This window comes from Aspergillus viridinutans, assembly GCF_018404265.1.
Source record: "Aspergillus viridinutans IFM 47045 DNA, scaffold_8, whole genome shotgun sequence".
Classification (NCBI taxonomy): Eukaryota; Fungi; Ascomycota; class Eurotiomycetes; order Eurotiales; family Aspergillaceae; genus Aspergillus; species Aspergillus viridinutans.
Window position 1 is genome coordinate 712,916 of NW_025091224.1, and position 19,255 is coordinate 732,170.

Consider the following 19,255-nt stretch of genomic DNA (forward strand, 5'->3'; position numbering starts at 1 on the left):
GCTAGTAATTTCAAGCAGCTACTATATATTTCAACCATTGTATTCTCATAACTGAGGACCGCATCGCCCAGCTGTCTGGTTCTTCAGCAATCTGACATCAGCCCTGGTTCTTTGTCGATCAACACTCCATTTCATGTCTCAATGCCCAAAAAACCTAGTTTAGGGTAGCATGTCACGTCAGAACACCCGATCAGTCCACTTTGCGAAGCTGCTTCAGCCATAACTACGACGCCCCCAACCTGAGCAGAAGTACCCATTCTCGAGATCACCAGTGGCTTTCTACTTTGCATTGGATCAAGAAACAAAGCGTCAAAAATGGACGGCTTCGATGTTACCAAGGCTCCTCCTGAGTACCGAGCTGTTGAGCCCATTGCCAACCTCTTCGTCCTGGGCATGGGTGTCGGCTGGCTGATCAATTATGTGGGCATGGTTTACAAGTCATTCAAAGATGAGACCTATGGAATGGCCATCATGCCCTTGTGCTGCAATATCGCCTGGGAAGTTGTGTACGGCATAATCTATCCCTCCAAGAGCTGGGTGGAGCAAAGTGTTTTCCTTGCGGGACTTAGCATCAATTTTGGTGTTATGTACGCTGCTGTTAGATTTGCACCAAACGAGTGGACCCAGGCCCCTCTGGTGATGCGCAACCTTCCACTTATCTTTGCTCTAGGAACGTTCGGTTTCTTGACTGGCCATTTGGCCCTGGCAGCAGAAATCGGCCACTCGCTTGCTTACTCGTGGGGGGCCGTGGTGTGCCAGTTACTCCTCAGCATCGGAGGACTTTGTCAATTGCTTTGCAGGGGGAGCACACGTGGCGCTTCTTACACCCTATGGTAAATGCTCTGTACCTTGGTTCCTTGCTACAGCTAACATCGGTAGGCTCTCTCGTTTTTTGGGATCGTCGTGCACGGTGATATTCGCATCCCTGAGATGGAAATACTGGCCTGAGTCGTTTGCTTGGCTGAACAGTCCCCTTATTCTGTGGAGCTTGGCTGTTTTTCTCCTTGTGGACGTCTCTTACGGTGTCTGCTACTGGTATGTGAGACAGTACGAGAAGTCTCTTGAGGAAAGAATAAATAAGGTTAAAGGATCAGCCAGGTAAGGGGGGGCTTCGCGAAAGGCGAGGCGCACGGCTCAGTCCGCCGATCACTTCGTTTATGGCACAGGTTGCTCCTCACTCAACCCTCCGTGTTGCGACAGTATTATGGCTATTATTGGGGTGAAAAGGTGCCTAGACTTGCAGAAAAGGTTAAAATATTTGTTTTGAATGCTATTTTGCCCTCCATTGTTACAATTCCCCAGAAGTACACCCCGTGGTTGGTCCAATATACATGAGTCTCTCGCAGAGCTGCTGGCAGTCTCCCAGTATGAACAGCCTATTCTGTAATCAATTGGCGACAGTGGGGCACAGCGTAATTCAATATAGATAATCATTACTTGTAGTACCCTGTATATGCGACGAAATTGCTCTGAAATGGAAGAACAAAGATGTATCTGCAAATGTCTTTGATTTGCGATCCGCCCGTAATATATACAGTACGCTACGTAAAATACTTCTACCCTGGAAAAGAGACAAAGGTAGTTTTTTAGCTGGTAACACAAGGTAACTTATATCCCTTACAGATAGCCTACCTGTCCCGCGAGTGCGAGGTCTTGCAGTGACGCAGTCCTTGATTTCCGATTGATCGATTAGTGAGGGAGGGGCTTAGAATCATCTTTCTTGACGTATGTCTGCCAATGCCCCATATTGAATATAGGCATCCATTCAACCTACAGGAGGTCGTTCTGAAAGGCCGGACAACTGTGTTGTGCCATCGTTTGCTGTATAGACTTCTCACCTGTCTTCGAATACAATGACAAAAGCACACCCCCCTCGTCCGTCTTACTCAAATCAAGAAACTGTTCAATCTGGCTGCTTGGCCATTGATCGGCCTGGGTTCAAGGTTATCATTGTTGGTGGATCGATTGCGGGTTTGACATTGGCCCACTGTTTAGACCGAGCAGGAATTGATCATATCGTTCTCGAGAAAGCGAAAGACATAGCGCCGCAGGTTGGTAGCACCATTGGCATCTCGCCAAATGGGGCTCGGATTCTTGACCAGCTTGAAGTCTACGACGAAATCGAAGAGTGTATTGAACCACTGAACGTTGCAACGGTGAGCTATCCGGATGGCTTCAATTTCAGCAGCAGCTATCCAAAACGCATCGCCGAGAGGTCTGTCACAGCTTAGCCTCTCTAAAGACTTGTTTTGGGACATTAGGATTTACGTTGGGTATAAAACAGGTTCGGCTTTCCGATAGCTTTCCTGGATCGACAGAAATTGCTCGGAATCCTCTACAACAAATACCCAAAGAAGCACAATATATGTCTCAACAAAAATGTGGTCAGCATCCAAACGTTAGGAGACGACCTGAACGTGACCACCGAAGATGGAAGCATTTATACAGGGCAGCTGGTCGTCGGGGCAGATGGTGTTCATAGTCGAGTGCGGTCAGAGATGTGGAAAGCAGGAGAGAAACAGAGTGCTGGTCTGGTCAGCGAGCGCGAACGAACAAGTAAGTACTTACCTCAACATACCTGATTCAAATTGCATTTTGCAGTTCCTTGTCTTCGCAGTAAAATAAACATTTCTGTAATTTGCCCTACCAGGTATGACCGTTGAATACAGCTGCATCTTCGGCATTTCTTCACCTATCAAAGGACTAGAGGTGGGAGATCAAGTCAACGCATTCTTTGATCACCTCACCATTATCACCATTCATGGAAAAGACGGTCGTGTTTTCTGGTTTGTGATCCATAAGCTTGATAAGAAATACACTTACCCTAATACTCCTCGCTTCACTGCTGCTGATGCCGCGGCTACGGCTGAAAAGTTGAAAGATGTACGATTTTACAAAGATATCACCTTTGGACAGGTATGGACGAACAAGGAAGTTGCTTCAATGACAGCATTGGAAGAGAATATCTTTCAAACATGGCACCATGGGCGTATGACTCTCCTGGGTGATAGTGTCCACAAGGTAAGAGAAGTAAAATCTTCCTTAATGTTTCCTTTTCTTGTCTCTTCTCTCTCGTCCCCTTACTAACATCGCTTTCTCGCTACTGATGACACCAAACATCGGGCAAGGAGCAAACTGTGCTATAGAAGATGCCGCTACTCTGGCCACCCTATTGAATAACCTCGTGGATGTGGCCAACGCAAAACTACCTTCAGACGCACAAATTGAGGCACTGCTTCAACGCTACAGGAAAGTACGATACGGCCGTGTCAATTCAATTTATCAAACCTCCCGATTCCTTGTTCGGCTTCAAGCTCGTGACGGATTCCTAAAGGCTATGTTTGGCCGTTACTTTGTGCCGTATGCGGGAGATCTGCCGGCTGAGCTAGGCTCCAAGGCGATTGCTGATGGTGAGGTTGTTGGATTTTTACCTCTTCCATCACGATCCGGACGGGGTTGGGTCGAGTACAGCAGTAAGGGCAGGGTTTGGGCACAAAGACTTCAATTCTCGCTCGCCATCATTCTACTGGCATTGATCTTGAAGTGGACTGGAAATATAACACCCTCTCTCTTCTCATGGTCGGACTCAAATGGACGCCAAGATTCATTGATTAGTTACGGTGTCAAGTGGTTTAGCAATGATGTTGTGTAGTGAGGATAGAAAGGAAGGTCATTGCATCTTTGTCATGCAGGTCATAATGCAGTCTACAGACTCTTTTTCACCAGACCCTAGAATGAAGAGTATATGCCCCTCCAAGGATGTATCCCATTACCTTGAATGTTAATTCTGTCGTATTAGCCTACCAGGAGGTACTTGAATTCACTCAATGGCAGAGATGACACCAAGATATGGATTATGAGCGGTGAACTAAGAGAAAGGTGAGAGTGATCCCGTGTCGACATATCAGAGGCAATCGCGAAGGAGCGATGATACTGTGACCATCTTTATACTGTATATAAAATGGCTATGTCCAATGTGGAGAAGATGACCTATGGTAGTCATAGTATGCCATGCTGTGGAACTTTGGGTGGGCAGAAGGGACTCCCACTATTATAATTAATAATAATGGAGAAGATAATGATGGTCTCATGTTTAAGGGTAAGTGATTTGCAGTGACTCTTCCTATAAAGCCAAGCACAAATATTAGGATTAAAGGACATGAATAGCAACAAGAAGCTTAATGAATCAGGTACAGGACTCCATAACAGTCCTTTGAGGAGACAGAAAGTAGAATAAAACAGGGCAGTAAAGTTCACAATAAGGCATAAAACTAGCCTGAGAACTTCATGGTAAAAATCTGCCCCATACACTTGAGTATCTGCGGAAAGCCAGCAGAGTACATTGTTTGAAAAATATGAAATAGTAATATTGGAAAGAAGAGTCATGTAACATAGAGAATGTATAACACATGTTGCATTTGTAATTAAGGTACGGCCAATAGTAAAGGTAAGTTCACTAGATACACAATGTGTATAAAATTGGTACAGGTAGGCTTTGCTTTATCTTTGCCCATACATTAGCGGTCTGGCTGTAGGGCTACCTGAATTCCATGATGCAGCAGGATTCCTATCTCAAGTCCTTGCAAGTAAGAGTAGCACAACATATCTCTCCACTTCCCCTCAGCGTAACTTTCTTTGCAGCTCCCATTTATGTAATATTGTGGGCCTATGCGCCATGAGCACTTTAACTTCAGACTGAACCTCCAGCCTGCAGCAGTAGCTGCCAACTCGCCACGTCCGTACCTCTATCATCACTAAGGTCTGTTCATTTTGCCGAACAATCGTCTTGCAGTATTACGGACTTGTGGCTGATTGCTAAGGCTCCCCCACTGGTGATGATCCTGAGCCTTCTGAGCAGTAGATCTCTAAAAGTAATTCCATAGCTAATGGCTCTTAAGGAAAAAATGAAAGTTAAAAAATAAATAAATAATTTAAGAAAATGTAGGTGCGTTTGCAGCATATTGGCCTTTGATTTGTAACCTCAGCATGTCTTGGCATGAAGGAAACTTGGATTCGACAGTCTCCAGATTACGGGGCTTTTCCTCAAAATCACTTCTTCTGTGGGATATTGGCCAATTTGGCCTGGAGTGTGGATAAAGGAGCTCCAAAAAAGGGAAATGCATGTTGTGATACGTCGTTCCCAAGATACCAGATGGTGATAACAAGGATGATGATATCCCGTATAGCGCAGATCATTTATAAAATGGCTCATTCCCAATCTTGTAAGTGTTCAGTTGTCCAAAATCAAACATATCCAACTTGAAGTAAGTTAAAGAAAAATACCTGTCATTTTCATACACACGATCTTTGCACTTGCTGGAGCTGTTTAATCCAAAAATTATGGTGTCGTCCCAATCTCATGAGAATCCCCCATGTGCAATGTACACAGTGAGAGTGGTGTCCTTTCATCTCCAACATTGAGGTCTTCCTCTGAAGAGTCGGTGAAACCCTTTGCTCAATAGTCATAATTGTGAATCTTATATCTCATTATTATTTCCGGACAGCTACATCATTAAAAAGTCATCAGGTTCTGTTGACCAGAGTACATGAAAACCACCATTCCGTAAGATTGTCTTCCTTTTTTCTATAATTGAATACCCTCGCTGTTATTGAAAATCACTATAGAGTAGTACGTCTTTACACGATCACTATAACAAAAGGTATTGCTGTCTAGTTAATAATATCTGAACAGTTCTGCTGTAGTTCTGCATCAACCAACTATTTACATCCACCAGATGGATTCATATTTTTTTTATCTCGCTGTGGGTTTTCGTCAGGATCGGTGAATCGACGAATTCCCATTGCATCTAGAGCTGTGTATGCCTACTTACAATATGGGTGCAGACATGGTCTTATACACTTTCGGTCCTTGAATTGAAAAAGAGGGCCTTGCTTGAGCTGCATTGATCATAGCCCCTGTATTTTCAATGTGAATCCTAAACTACCAACAAAGAAATAAACATCAAATATAAGTCATTTCAGACTATTTCAGGCATATTTCTTTCTTCGACTGTCACGAAAAAGGGTCGGTCAGGAATGCTTATGGCTGACATGGGGATATGTGATAACTCAGCAACTGGCTTAGTTGCTGACAGCTGAAAACAGGTATTAGTATTCCATTAATTGTGCCGCAAATGGGGTCAAATTATGAAGGAACTACCTACCTTGAAGCGTAGTAACAACGCTGCCAGAAGCTTATATATAATAAGCCTCACAATATTCTGGCCGACGCAATTATGGGCACCATATCCGAAGGTAAGGATAGAGCGTTCCATGACTAGTCGTTCCTCATCGGTACACTCAAGCCACCTTTCAGGTCTGAACGTATGGACATCATATCCAAAGGTGCTATTGTGGTGAATAACATGCTGCAGGCAGCCCACCATGGTACCGGGTGGGATGTCCTGTCCACATAGTTGTATGCCGTGTGGTCCAACCTCACGCTCAATGACGAACCTTGACAGGCTTCTATAACGCATAGCTTCTTTTATGGCGGCGTCCAAATATCGAAGGTTCCGTATATCTTTCCACTTCGGTGGATAGGACAGCCCTCCATGGGCAACAGCAGCATCAAGTTCATCCTGAACCTTAGAGAGAGAAGCAGGATGCTTGAGCAAATCATAAAACATAAAGATAAGTGTAGAGGACGTATTGTGCACACCACCAAGCAGGGCTGTGTAGGTCAAATCAATCACACCATCCACATTGTATAGGCCGGGATGCTTCCGGGACGCCTCAAGGAAATAGCCAAGAAGGTCACTTGGATCAGACTTCTGGGCGGTGTGGTATCGAGCATGAGCTAATGACACCACACGACGGACAAGGCCATTCCTTGGATTTATAAAGAAGCTGGCAATGTAGTTCAAAGCTCTTCCGAACGTTGGAACGGTAATAATAAAACTGTAATAGCGGAAGGCAAATCTTATCAATGTAAAGACGCCGTCGACGTCCCTACCTTGCTTCATTATGTTCGCACTGTTGGAGAAGCCGATCTGGTTTATGGTGTCCAAGGCAAAAAGAGGGATCCATTTGGTCATATCAACATCTCTCATGCGGCTCAAGTGTGTCTCGAACTCGCTGATAGTCTCTTCGAGCCGCGGTTCAAACCCGAGGACTGATTCAAGTCGGTAATAAGGTGCCACTGGTCGTCTCAGAGCCGAGTGTAACTTTTCGTCAAGGATACCTTCCCATCCCATTATTCTCTTCCCATTAACATAAGCAATGAGCATTTGATACAAATTTCCCTATCAGAATGGTCAGTCTTCTCGAAAGTAAACCAGTTGGAAGCATACCTTTGGCAAACGGTAGATGTTCTTAATCTCTGCAGGATCCGCAACGCTGACATGGTTTGGACCGACGCGCACCAATGGTCCATGTCTTTTGTGGAGCTCTAGGACAACCTCCGGTAGGTCACCTTTCACTATATGAATGGCTTGCCAAAGGTTTGTAAAGCGAGCAATCCAAGGGCCATTCAGTTGTCGAAGAGTGAGCCAACGTTGCAGGAGCAAAGTGAATAGTACTAGGAATGCTATGAATGTATACATTGTGTAGCTAGAGCTTGCACAAAATAATGGGCTATTTCAGAGAAGGATGTGAAGCATAGGTTAATACAAGTTGGACATACCAAGCCTACGCACATTAAGAGCAGAATTTTTTTTAGATGTAGGGGAGCTTTAATGTTATCTAGGGCCATGTTGGAAAAGACCATAGCATTTAGCGAATATAAGTTAAAATCGGCGATCCATGTTTAATCCTGATATTTGATACTTCATACAAACTTTATGTCCTCTGCAGGTAGGGCCCCCCCCGCCCAACTTCCTGCCCAAGATTGAGCACAGTGTGGCTATTTTTCTATCAACAAACACAGCTCCTCCCTTGCATATGTACGAAACCCAACTGATCAGGCAATTACCTAAGGTACCTGTTATCATGTAAAAATACCACAAGGCTACCCGTGACTCATTACATGACCTTAGTCCAACATAAACAGTCCACAGGATGGACTGTGATATGGTATACAAGGAGGAATATATAAGATGTTTCATTACCTCATATACTTAGTTTTAGCTGTTTAATGGGTCTAAATCTTTGGTTTCGCACCTAAGAATGCTACTGTCCCAACAATTTCTTTCCTCTCTTCATCTTTCAGCTTAATTCTAAACACCGTCTCTAGGGCATTCATCCTCTCCTCTTCGGATTTGAATCTCATTCGCCACACGAATTTGCCTCTTTGGAACCAACTCATAGCGTTATTCCAAATCATCATCCACCCAACTGGCCTCCTGTCTTTCAGGACGATCTGAAATGCAATCACTCGGTACATAAACCAAGCGCGTTTGTTACCCCGAACCGCACGTTCTACAGCTTGATAATCACTCTCCAGCCACTCGCTCTCCGTGAAGGCATAAATATCCATCCAATCCGGACTGCTGTCAAACAGGAACTGCAGCCGCCAGTACTTGAGATGCCTGGCACGACCTTGGTCGATCGGGGCATGAACAATTCTGCCCCGCCGTCCAAGGTTCCCATCACCGTCGCGAAACTCGAGTCCATCTCGAAGCAGGACAGGGTCAACTGGGCCATTGGGGCCGAATCCTGCGTCCACGAGGTAGTCATTCCCATCTAGCCGGACGATGAGGATCATATGTTGCCTTTACCGTCAGCATGCATAAACCGACAACGATACCGCCGAGAGAACGGAAAGAATACCAATCTCCAAATTTCGCGCGGCCAAGATCCTTGTCTTGCGCTGCCACGCTGGCCGATTTGTTCGTTCGTGCCCCGCTCATATACAGCTCATATCCCAGGGCCAGCAACACTACGCCGAATAGTCGAGTGATCTGGAAACAGGTCCCGCCTTGGCGTCGCTGAACGATCTTCTCATATAATAATGACGGGCTAAGAACTAGGAGGCGGTCGGCGGTATAGTGAAGAGCTGAATTTTCGAAGGGGACAGCGGCCAGATGGTGATGGAGAAGACAGGTCAGCGCCTCTAGGCGGTTGCTACCCGCTAATAAGGCGTCGCGGATGTCGTTAGGTAGGTTAAGACGGTCGAAGTAGCCGGTTAGCTCAGCTTGCGTATAAGCCATGACGCATAACGACTACCGTCTTAAGCCTTGTTATCAGGTGAGAGGCCAGAGTGTTGAGTATTTCCACGGGAGCAAGGTGCACGAGGAATGAAATATCTCAACCCTGGAGCAAGGCTTTGACGTACTTAGCGACGTTACATCGTTTGCTCTGTAGACTATGAGTGGTAAATCTACCATGGCTTGTAGGCCTATGGTAGCCGTTCTCGTTGATGATGGGCCTCGTATTCGACCTCACCATTAGCAAACAGAATTCACGGATTTAGGCAAGCGGGGATCAAAGAGCAAATCAGAAAGGGTCCAGGACTAACAAGTGCCGCCAAGACTCAACCCATTCTTCCTCTTAAAGGGAACCTCATCCAAATACAAACGGACTGCTGGATCCGACAACATGGATATCAGACCATGCGCGGCCAGGGCTTGCTCATATCAGAGGTGGCGGAAGTCCTCGGCTATTCGGAATGGAGGGCGCTGATAAACGAAGCAGCGAGGCGTCTACAGAGCGAGCTTGGCCTTGTTGTGGATCGAGCATTCGTCGAAGTAGCCTCTAGTCCTGCTTTCTTGATCAAGGCAAAAAGCTTGATCGCGCATGGGCTCTCAGGCAGCTCAGATACACCTTCAACAAGCGAAATATCGATAAAAAAGTCACAAACAGCAACAATGTCATGTCCGACCTACATTCCAAGCTGGAAATTGGCGTCATGAAGCGCAGGAGGGAAACGCGTTTTACCGGGTCATTCACTCGCGTTTTGTTGATCCCTCTGCGCAGTTGTCTTTGCATGGAATGCATCCGGGAATTGCTCTTCTCATTCAGGCCCACAAGAGTCAGCCTCATGGCACCTCCAGCTCGACCCGGAATGAATTTCTCCAGAGCCCGTTCAATATCAACCGGATACCAATGACGACTGGATGGGTCGGATAGGCATGTGGATGGGAATGCTCGGGCCACGACTGTGAGCATGAAATGACTTGTACAGCTGTCCTTTCTGAGACATGGACGAGTTATTCAATTGGCCATTGTCAGAAAGTGACGGGACGTATCATAACTAAGAGGAAGTTATGTTTTAACAGATTCATATGCAGCTTAGATTTGCAGAAATAGCCTCACTAGCTGCAGAGTGATGATTTGACTCCACAAACCTTGGGTGAGTCAAGACGACTTACGCCATGAAACAAGAACCGGAGACCCTTTGGACAGACTTTCTACCATCTCAAGGTCTACTAATCCCCAAGTAGACCAGACAAGCTTCTTCCGCGCGTTGAAGGCTAAAGGCTGGGATTCCATCGCCTCATTTGTGCTTGGACGGTGCATTTTGCCTCGTGCTCTGGGTACCCATGCTCTCCTTGGTAGCCAAGCTGTCTCGTGCTCTCGATTCAGATCTCATCAGACTAGTTAATACCAAAAACGACCGCCTAGCTCGAGGTAAGTGACAGATTATATTGCACATGAAAGTGAGACATGCAGCGCGCTAGCCGAGGCTGTCGTGTACAATTACCGCGTCAACGTAGGGGTAATGAGTCATTTGTCCTCCATTGCATATATGACCACGTCTAAGCCCTCGTAAGGGCCAAGAAGCAAAGGAGTTAGAATCTTGATACCCTGGTGACTTGTAAGACGGCAGAGTGTTAAGGTTCAAAGATGACTTCTATTATGGAACACCAATGGATAGCCTCTAACGGATATAGTCCCGAACAAGGTTCAGATCTCGAGTCTCTAGACAGTCGGCGTCAGACGATTGTGCAATTGGCTGGAATAATGTCAACCAGCCTTGGCAATGGTGTTCACAGCCTATAATCAGGCAGACTCATCTTAGTATCACGCTGGTTCGGCCAAGGCTCCGTTAGCGGAATCCAAAAGCCAATAGCCGCTTCAAAGTTAGCTGTCATTTTATCAGAATGTGACTGACAAGGTACGGCATACTGTAGCAAAGGTCTAAGCCACAGCCATGTCGTCCATGCGCAGTGCGGACACAAAACCCCTGACATCCCCAGCAGAAGAACGTAAGGTTATTCCAGGATGCCTCAATCACGAGTCCCACAAGTCCCGGCGTTCATCCACCTGGCCATCAGGCTGGGTGGACTAGCGCTCAGTAGCATATTTCTATTACCTCTTATATCTTGCAACTCACTGGGGCGAGGGGCACACATTCTATTTCGCCATCTTCTCAGTAAGCGACCGACACATCATTTATGGATGTATCTGACCCTGCAGATATCCGCCGCGATAGTCGTCGACCTGATCGAAGTATGCGGTCTTCTGGACGCCTCATTCACTCTCAAGCGGCTGCACGTGGGCTGGCTGATTTTCGGTAACGTGGTATCGATGATTCTGGGAGTTATTGGATGCATCCAGGTGGCTTTTAGCGACTGGAGTCTGGGCGATGCCCCGTCTGATTATCCGCGTCCGTGGAGGGACACATTGGATCTGACGTTCATGTTGATGATTGCGTTTCCGTATGTTTCTGCACTGGTTTAGGGATTTGGCTGACGATGTAGCGTGTCTCGTTTGTTGTTTTCGATACTCGAGTGCATTATCTGTGGCAGGATGCGTCGAAGGCACAGGGAGGAGCGTGGAAAAGAGGGAGAAGGGACTGCGTTGGCTTCGATGTCCTCAGACACTGTGGGTGCTAAGGAGACGCCAACTAATACTTGATCAAGTTCAGATGTCTATGTTCTCATTAATTCTGTATGCTGAACGGGTATGACATCAGTTACCAGCTATCCAATGGCATCAATTATCAAAGGCACAGTAACATCATTGGTGGAGAAACCGAATTGCTGATATATCTTTGGACTGTGCTTGGCTCATCAGGAACATAACAAACTTCACAAAACGGCCCACCAACAAAGCAGGATAACAATATCCATTGTGATGTAATGTGGGTCACAAATCTGTTGGAAGTGTTGATAGGTTACCCAATTGGATCGGCACGCCAGGAGAATCAACGATATTGAATGTTAATTGACTGATCTGCTGCCGAGGACCCAGATAAGATCCACTCATTACGCCATGAGCCCACAATTCAACGCCAACCAAGAGACGGGCTTGATCTCTCGCTTTTGAGGTATCCAGTAGCCGGTAATCAATGGGATTGCGCAAGTTGCCTGTCATCCGGTGCTGTGTTTGTTAACCGAGGTTTCAGTGGGTGGAAAAGTCAATTCCTCTCTCAGGGGATATTTGTGTTGTCTGTTGACAACCTGTTCAGTATATCAACCAATACTCAGATTGGCGTGACTGGAACGATTGAAGAGTAAAACAATATGGACGAAAGACCTCCCAGACGCCCTCGGGCGAAAGTACGTAAAAATATAGGACTCTCGTAGAAGCACATTGCAGATGCTGACAGCAGATAGTCTGAAGCGCCAAGACGACTGCGAGATCCAGCAGAAGCAGCCTCATCACCCACCAGGAGCACTCCCGCAGCGCGTCGCGCGGAATTCATCTCACCTACAAGACGAGCCTCTGCCCTGGAAGGCCCGGAAGCATCAGGGCCAGCCAATTCTGGCATCCGGCGTCGAAGCACAGCCGCGTCTCGACGCAGCGGAGTACCCAGCCTCACATCTCGCACGACGCTGGCAGAGCGAACACAAGGGAAATTCACTCTGGCCGGTCCAGAGGAAACACCTCAGCTTAGACTCGCTCACGAGCCCTTCGTGCATCCAGGATACACAGAACTCAACCCTGCCTACGAGCAGCCCGCCAACGCAAAGCCAGTATGGAGTTTAGCGAAGCCCCTGCCGCGTGTGGTGCGGCCGGGCATGGTTCCCACCAAGGAGGAGTTACTGGAGGCGCGTGCGAACGCCCAGTTGCCGGCGGAGAACTCGCAGAAGATGGGGCTGGAGGTTGATCCTAATGATCTCGAGGCTGGTCAGATTGAGAAGACCGCGGATCCGCGCAAGATGGCCGCGCAGGTGGAGGATGCGCGGGTGCAGCGGGAGAACAACTTCGTCAATAAGATACTGACCGGGGAGACCATGTCAACCCGGCGGTTATCGCGTACTTCGTCCGCTCGTATGCGGCGTCCCTCATACGTGGAGGGAGCGGTGGACCAGTTATCGACCTTAGAGGAAGGTGAGCATCCGGCGGAGACACAGCCTGAAGTCCCCGGCCAGCCACAGTCTCCCCAGGCGCAGCAGGAGCTCACTGCTGAACCTCTGCAGCCTGTGCCAGAGGAGATCGACCCACATCTAGTCGAACACGAACAGGAGGACGAACACGAGGACGAGCACGAGGACAAGGATGACATGAGCGTCTTTCCTACGCTTGACCATGCGGCGTACCCGGAAGACCTGCACCCGCTCGTCCAGGAGCTTGTTGAGGAAGAAGTGCACAATAACCACACGACCTGGGCCGTCATCCGTACGCACCACCGCGAGGAGCTTGCCGAGGCACTGGCGGTCTTCGTCCAGCTAACCGTCGGCCTGTCTGCGGATCTGTCCGTGACACTGGCCGGCGCAGGGAATCCCAACACCACTGCCTGGGCGTGGGGATTCGCCGCCATGATGGCCATCTACATTTCTGGTGGGGTGTCCGGTGCGCACCTCAACCCGACCATCACCATTATGTTGTGGTTCTACCGCGGGTTCCCCAAGCGGAAGATGCCGGCTTATTTCGCGGCGCAGTACCTGGGTGCCTTCATAGCCGCGCTGTCAGTGTACGGGCTGTACTACCACTCCATCCAGCATTATTTATCCACCAACGCACCCACCGATATCATCAACAGCTTCATCACCAGCCAACGGCAAACCTGGATTGGACCCGCGACTGCCTTCTTCAATGAATTCCTCGGAACGCTGTGTCTGACCGTAACTGTCCTTGCACTGGGCGACGATCAGAACGCTCCCCCCGGAGCAGGCATGAACTCGCTCATCATCGGCTTCGTCGTTGCGTGTCTCAGCATGACATTCTCGTATCAGACAGGCGCAGCATTCAACCCCAGCCGGGACTTTGGGCCGCGGCTGGCACTGCTGGCGCTGGGATACGGGGGAGAGCTGTTCACGAATCCGTACTGGTTCTATGGGCCGTGGGCGGGATCCTTGACCGGTTCGTTTATGGGGGCGTTCCTGTACGATTTTATGATCTTCACGGGAGGTGAATCCCCTATCAACTATCCATATGAGAGGACGCGGAGGGCGATGCGAAAGAGTAGGGCGAAGTGGAAGAGGAGGCTGCATTTAGGGAGGGAGAAGCAGTTCATCCAGTAGGTAAGAGTTAGCTCATGCAGAGAAAGGTACATAGACTCTAACACAATATAAATAGGTATGTACATAGTTTCTAACGTAGACTAAAGCGCCATGAATATATCTATCAAGTTTATACTGCGTCATCAGCTCATCAGACCACCTCCACCTCAGACTTCTTGACTTCCATTTTAGGATGTCGTATGGCATCCCAGAGATGCATATCGCCATCATCATTCCTCACGTGACTCTCTATACACCATCCACATAGTACTGAACAATTCCAATCTATTCAGGAATCAAACATCGGAGCCCTTCTCAGCCCCATTCCCATCTCTCTCACTCGTCTCCTCTGGATCCCACGTGGACTCACACATAAACAGACTCCTCCGACGAATCTGCGGCCCCTTGAGCACCAGAACGACAGGCACAAGCGATAGAGCAGCCCCAATAAAGCCCAGCAAGGAACCGGCCCACCCGAAACCAAGATTACTAAACAACTGCGGCGACGCAAGCGGGAGGAACGCTCCGAACGAGTTTCGACCCAACGATGCAGCCGACAATGCCGAAGCAGCGTATTTTTCGTATGCGTCAGTCAGATAGTTCACGACGCCCATGTAAATCGCGTAGATTCCAATGCCAGCAGCTGTGATTCCAATCGTGGGAACGATCCAGTGGACGTCGGGCTGACTGGCCCAGCCGTACCAGAACAGCCCGGCGGTGAACAGGAGACTACCGGGGATGGAAGTGTACAGTCTAGCCTCAGGAATAGGACGGCCGGGCTTTTCGGTATTTCGGTTCGCAGAACGCAGGTAGAGCCAGTCCTGGAAGGGATTGATGGCGGTGGCGATGACGGCCCCGACGGAGATGGCTAGCTGGACCAGACCGGTGGCCAATACGCCCCAGCCATAGTTGGTGCTGTATGTTTGGACCACGCTGGAGAAGAACAGATACAGGATACCCCAGGCGAAACTGATCCACAGGGTGAAAAACTGGACGACTGGCTGGGACAGTAACATCCGGGCGGGACGGCCAAAGGAGATTTTGAGGAGACGCCACGTACTAGGGGCGTTCAGCTCGGAAGCTGCGTAGACGTGTCGTCCGGTCTCCTTGCGGATTCTGCGGGCTCGTCGTTTGAGAATGACGTCTGGACGAGTCTCGCGGAGGATGAGCCAGAAGATGGGGATGAGGGCGGCGTTGTAGATGATCTGGACATAGAAGGTCCTGTTGCCATACATTAGAGGTTGTTCATCCATAGCAGATGTAGCCTCTTACCATCTCCAGGGATCGTCCTTGTGAATCTGCACAATGGCAGAGCAGATAAGTGGGCCCAAGGCAATTCCGATTACACTCGTGAATCCAAACAGAGACATGGGGAGACTGCGAGCTTTGCCGCCCTTCCACACATCACTAATACTCCCTCCGACGATGTTGATCGAGACAGACGACGCACCACCGCCAAAGAAGCGAGTTACTATAATTGTAGCAAAATTTTGGGCGAAGGCTGATCCGAATAGCGTAGCGACCAGAATAATATACGAGACGAAGTACCCAGGCATGCGACCGGAGGATTCGGTGAGAGGCACGAAGATCAACGACCAAAAGGCCGCACCCATGTTCCACGAGGTCGTAGCCCAGTAGAGGTTAGGGAAGGGAGAGTTCTGGACATGCCATTCTTTTTCCATCCAGTTATTCCCGGACCCATACGTTCCGGCAGGCAGACCGGTCAGGATGGAACTATAGAGTCAGCATTTCGCCTGTCCGTATGGAATTGAGCACAATTGCGAACTCACATGAAGCAGACGGTCAAGGTGAGTAGCCATTTGTACTTGGTACTCCAATTGAATCTAAAATCTCTTAGTTGACATTTCTTGACTCGCTTTCTCACTTACGGGTTCTCTGGATCATCTGACCCATCCCAAGTGTGAATCTCGATGTCTGTGCTATCCCGTATCTCCCCACTGAGGTCCTCAATACCAAGACATCCTTTGATTCTGAAGATAGTCAGTATCTCAACACCTTTTCGACTGCATCACACCAACCTATCTGTCAAACTTTTTTTGGCAGTTGAGTGTTCGTCGCAGAGTTTGCGGGCATTGCGTCATCGACTGGTTGGGACGAACCCCCATTGCGGACCTCTGGTTCAGCCATCTCAAAGTCAATTCACATTCAAGACACTGTAAACCCCCATGGTGTAGGGATGAAGAACCATTTATGAACTGAGAAAATGAGAAGAAATGAAAGATGAAAAAAAAAAAAAAAAAAAAAAAAAATTCAAAATCTATGCTCATCGTCCAGTGATCATAACCATTGTATATCCGCTTCGGCATGCCGAGATCTCCGCCCAAGACGGCGGATCAGGCCTACCATTGGCTCTGGCCAGCCCTATGCCGTCATCGACTGGGACAGATCGATGGCAAAGTCTCAGGTTGGCTGATCCAATTCTCGGGCATTTAATCATCTTGGTTCATACGTTCCAGTTAAGCGGGTTAAACTCTCCATGCAATCCGATTGTGGTACTGTACGTAGTTAGCAGGTTCTCTCATTGCCACGGATTATTCATACGGATGGCTTACTCTCTGCCTTAAACTGCATATACCCGCAGCTCTGAGTAAGTACTGGAGGATGGCAGTTGTATCTGTTGGACCTTTTGTTCAATTACTGTACTCTTTATGATGTAATATGAAGAATAACAAATTGATAGTTATGGTTGGGCACCGTTTTGGAAGTTCAGAATGTGCAATGTTCATAGTAATGTGATTTACCCGGCGGCAGTTGTAAGACTAGACAGTCTAAAAGAGTACGTACGATACTAGTTGGTGTAATAGGATATGTCCAAATTCGGTGCTGTTCGGTAGGATTGTACTAGCAAATTTGCTTAAGCTGGAGTCTTCTGGTTTTCTTTGGGATACTAGCGACTGTCAAGCTCTGCCTACATGCCGAGGGGTCATGGTCTACTGCCTTTAATCGGATTAGTGGGAAGAGGAATTCTCTTTTGCATATTAGGCCCTTGTGATCGTTTAGCTATCCTGTTTGCCTTTCCTTAGCATGAAGGCCGCAAGCCACGAACTATAATTCGCTCAAAGATGCCAATTACCAGGACGCTGATCCTTTCAAACTGTGAATGTTCCACTCAGGGACTAGATGGTTAGGTAATTATTCAAGCTTATTTCTGTGCGTGTGGGCCTTTTCACCGCGTTGTCATTGCCCAGTTCTTGATATTTACATTTATCACTCCTGGGCTTGTCGCAATGGAAGCCCTTAGTAGAAACCCTAACCCGTTGTCGTATTTCTCCTTACAGGATGGTAGATTGGATTCATGTCAATGGTGTACATTTCTACCAGAACAGTGAAATGCTTGCGGTATTCTGCAGAGCTCTTAATCGACCTGAAGGGTTGTCAACGTTAACTACAGTATGTGAAGAAACATATACCACAACCATGCAGGTTCCATCACACTGTCTTGAATATTATTGGTCTTGATGCACCTATCACTTGCACTTTCAGAGAGACCGATTAGCTCACTTTTAGTCTCTGTGTGAACACATTGCATTGCATCACTTAATGCTGGGTGGCATTGCAAATCGTAGTGATTCTTGACTAGTGCTGACAGTCCAGAATTCGCAGATCGGACTGTAAGTAGGTAGTTGAAGACTAATAGAACCAATGAGAATCTGTATTTGCTAGAACTGTCGTTCGTGTTCTTATATTAAATCATGCAGTCATGTTTGCTGCGAGCGAATCAGATACACCTGAAACTCTAAATAGAGTACAGACCCTGTTTATCTTCCGAAAGGGAACCGTGGGGCGTTAATACCCCTTCATAACTAAACAACTGATGTGTCTGCCCACTGTTGTGGCTGGCTGACTGTTGCTCCTGTTGGTGCTTGAACAGCCTGAACCTAGGTCCTGCTTGCAGTAGGTGCATAATTGTATCTTGCATTGCCTTCTGTAAGCCAGGCATTGCGATAGATGAGAACAGTAAGTCTCATCATGGGGTCACTGTGGCCTTTGGATCATGGTGCATGGTCTCTTGGGCTCTCACACTGGATCGAAAGGCTTATCCTCCACCTTGGTCGCCATCTGGAATAGTATAAGGATCGCTAACCGCGGAAGGTTACTCTGAGCTAGTGTAAGGGGAAAATAGACCGCGAATATATTATAGGTGTGACTTAAGTAGACTACGGCTGATCTTTAATAAAGATAGTTTTCGAAATCGGTACTATATGACGATTTGATATCCCTCTTATATGAGAATTGATATCGATACTATAGATATTAATACTATATGATGATTCAATATCATTACTATAGATATTGATACCATATGATAATTCGACATCAATATTATAGTAATCAATATCCCTACTATATTGATGTTTAATACCCTCACTATAGTAGTATGCGATATCCTAACATACATGTTATTGATACCTGTGTTGATAGTGGTATTTGGTAATACCAGAGGATAACAGTAGGAAAACTGATGTGGTCCTTTGGTGCAAACAGTCTGCAATAGCAGCCCTAAAATTCACTACAGTGGACGAGGATACCGAATAGTATCAGGATCAATTCCTCTTATTATAAAGGGAAATTGTCGAATAGGAGAGGGCAGGAACTTTTCATTCTGAAACCCATGCTCTTGTAGAGACAGAGATTTATCAGCTATTAAGAACTTGTCTGGACTCTGGACTAGCGGGGTTTCGGGATCCTGCCTCGTCAATTTAACAGTCACAGACTAGGATACCTCGCTTATGGAGTATAATCACAGTTAGCCTGGATGTTGCCAGTTCTTCAGAGTTTAACCTCCCACAGCTGATTGGCCCATAGGGGGGTGAGGCGTATGCACGAGGAAGCTCAGCCACCAGTTGGCAGGGCCAGCTGTACGCATTCATAGTGGTCTATTATACTTACCTCCCATGACCGACCTATGGCAATATGAGATTTACCTAGTCATCACTATGTGGCTGAGATGGGTTGGGCGAAGC

The 19,255-nt window shown here is 47.5% G+C and overlaps 6 protein-coding genes across 6 annotated transcripts; 3 read left to right on the top strand and 3 right to left on the bottom strand.

Moving 5' to 3' along the window:
* Positions 1 to 315: 315 nt before the first annotated feature.
* On the top strand, positions 316 to 948 carry Aspvir_009344 (uncharacterized protein; the record flags this gene model as incomplete). Its single annotated transcript, XM_043272491.1, has 3 exons — positions 316 to 750; positions 801 to 833; positions 880 to 948. The coding sequence occupies 3 exons, from the start codon at positions 316 to 318 to the stop codon at positions 946 to 948; spliced, it is 537 nt and encodes a 178-aa protein (XP_043128426.1).
* A 905-nt stretch (positions 949 to 1,853) lies between these two features.
* Positions 1,854 to 3,652, top strand: Aspvir_009345 (FAD-dependent oxidoreductase; the record flags this gene model as incomplete). Its single annotated transcript, XM_043272492.1, has 4 exons — positions 1,854 to 2,215; positions 2,285 to 2,556; positions 2,651 to 2,989; positions 3,147 to 3,652. 4 exons carry the CDS (start codon positions 1,854 to 1,856, stop codon positions 3,650 to 3,652), a joined length of 1,479 nt encoding a protein of 492 aa, XP_043128427.1.
* A 2,488-nt stretch (positions 3,653 to 6,140) lies between these two features.
* Positions 6,141 to 7,544, bottom strand: Aspvir_009346 (uncharacterized protein; the record flags this gene model as incomplete). Its single annotated transcript, XM_043272493.1, has 2 exons — positions 6,141 to 7,244; positions 7,293 to 7,544. The coding sequence occupies 2 exons, from the start codon at positions 7,542 to 7,544 to the stop codon at positions 6,141 to 6,143; spliced, it is 1,356 nt and encodes a 451-aa protein (XP_043128428.1).
* A 536-nt stretch (positions 7,545 to 8,080) lies between these two features.
* On the bottom strand, positions 8,081 to 9,089 carry Aspvir_009347 (arylamine N-acetyltransferase family protein; the record flags this gene model as incomplete). The annotated part of the gene is made up of 2 exons (XM_043272494.1): positions 8,081 to 8,651; positions 8,710 to 9,089. 2 exons carry the CDS (start codon positions 9,087 to 9,089, stop codon positions 8,081 to 8,083), a joined length of 951 nt encoding a protein of 316 aa, XP_043128429.1.
* Positions 9,090 to 12,347: 3,258 nt separating this feature from the next.
* Aspvir_009348 (uncharacterized protein) lies at positions 12,348 to 14,291 on the top strand (the record flags this gene model as incomplete). Its single annotated transcript, XM_043272495.1, has 2 exons — positions 12,348 to 12,383; positions 12,441 to 14,291. 2 exons carry the CDS (start codon positions 12,348 to 12,350, stop codon positions 14,289 to 14,291), a joined length of 1,887 nt encoding a protein of 628 aa, XP_043128430.1.
* A 275-nt stretch (positions 14,292 to 14,566) lies between these two features.
* Positions 14,567 to 16,396, bottom strand: Aspvir_009349 (putative MFS multidrug transporter; the record flags this gene model as incomplete). Its single annotated transcript, XM_043272496.1, has 5 exons — positions 14,567 to 15,491; positions 15,543 to 16,004; positions 16,061 to 16,114; positions 16,160 to 16,261; positions 16,323 to 16,396. 5 exons carry the CDS (start codon positions 16,394 to 16,396, stop codon positions 14,567 to 14,569), a joined length of 1,617 nt encoding a protein of 538 aa, XP_043128431.1.
* Positions 16,397 to 19,255: the final 2,859 nt, after the last annotated feature.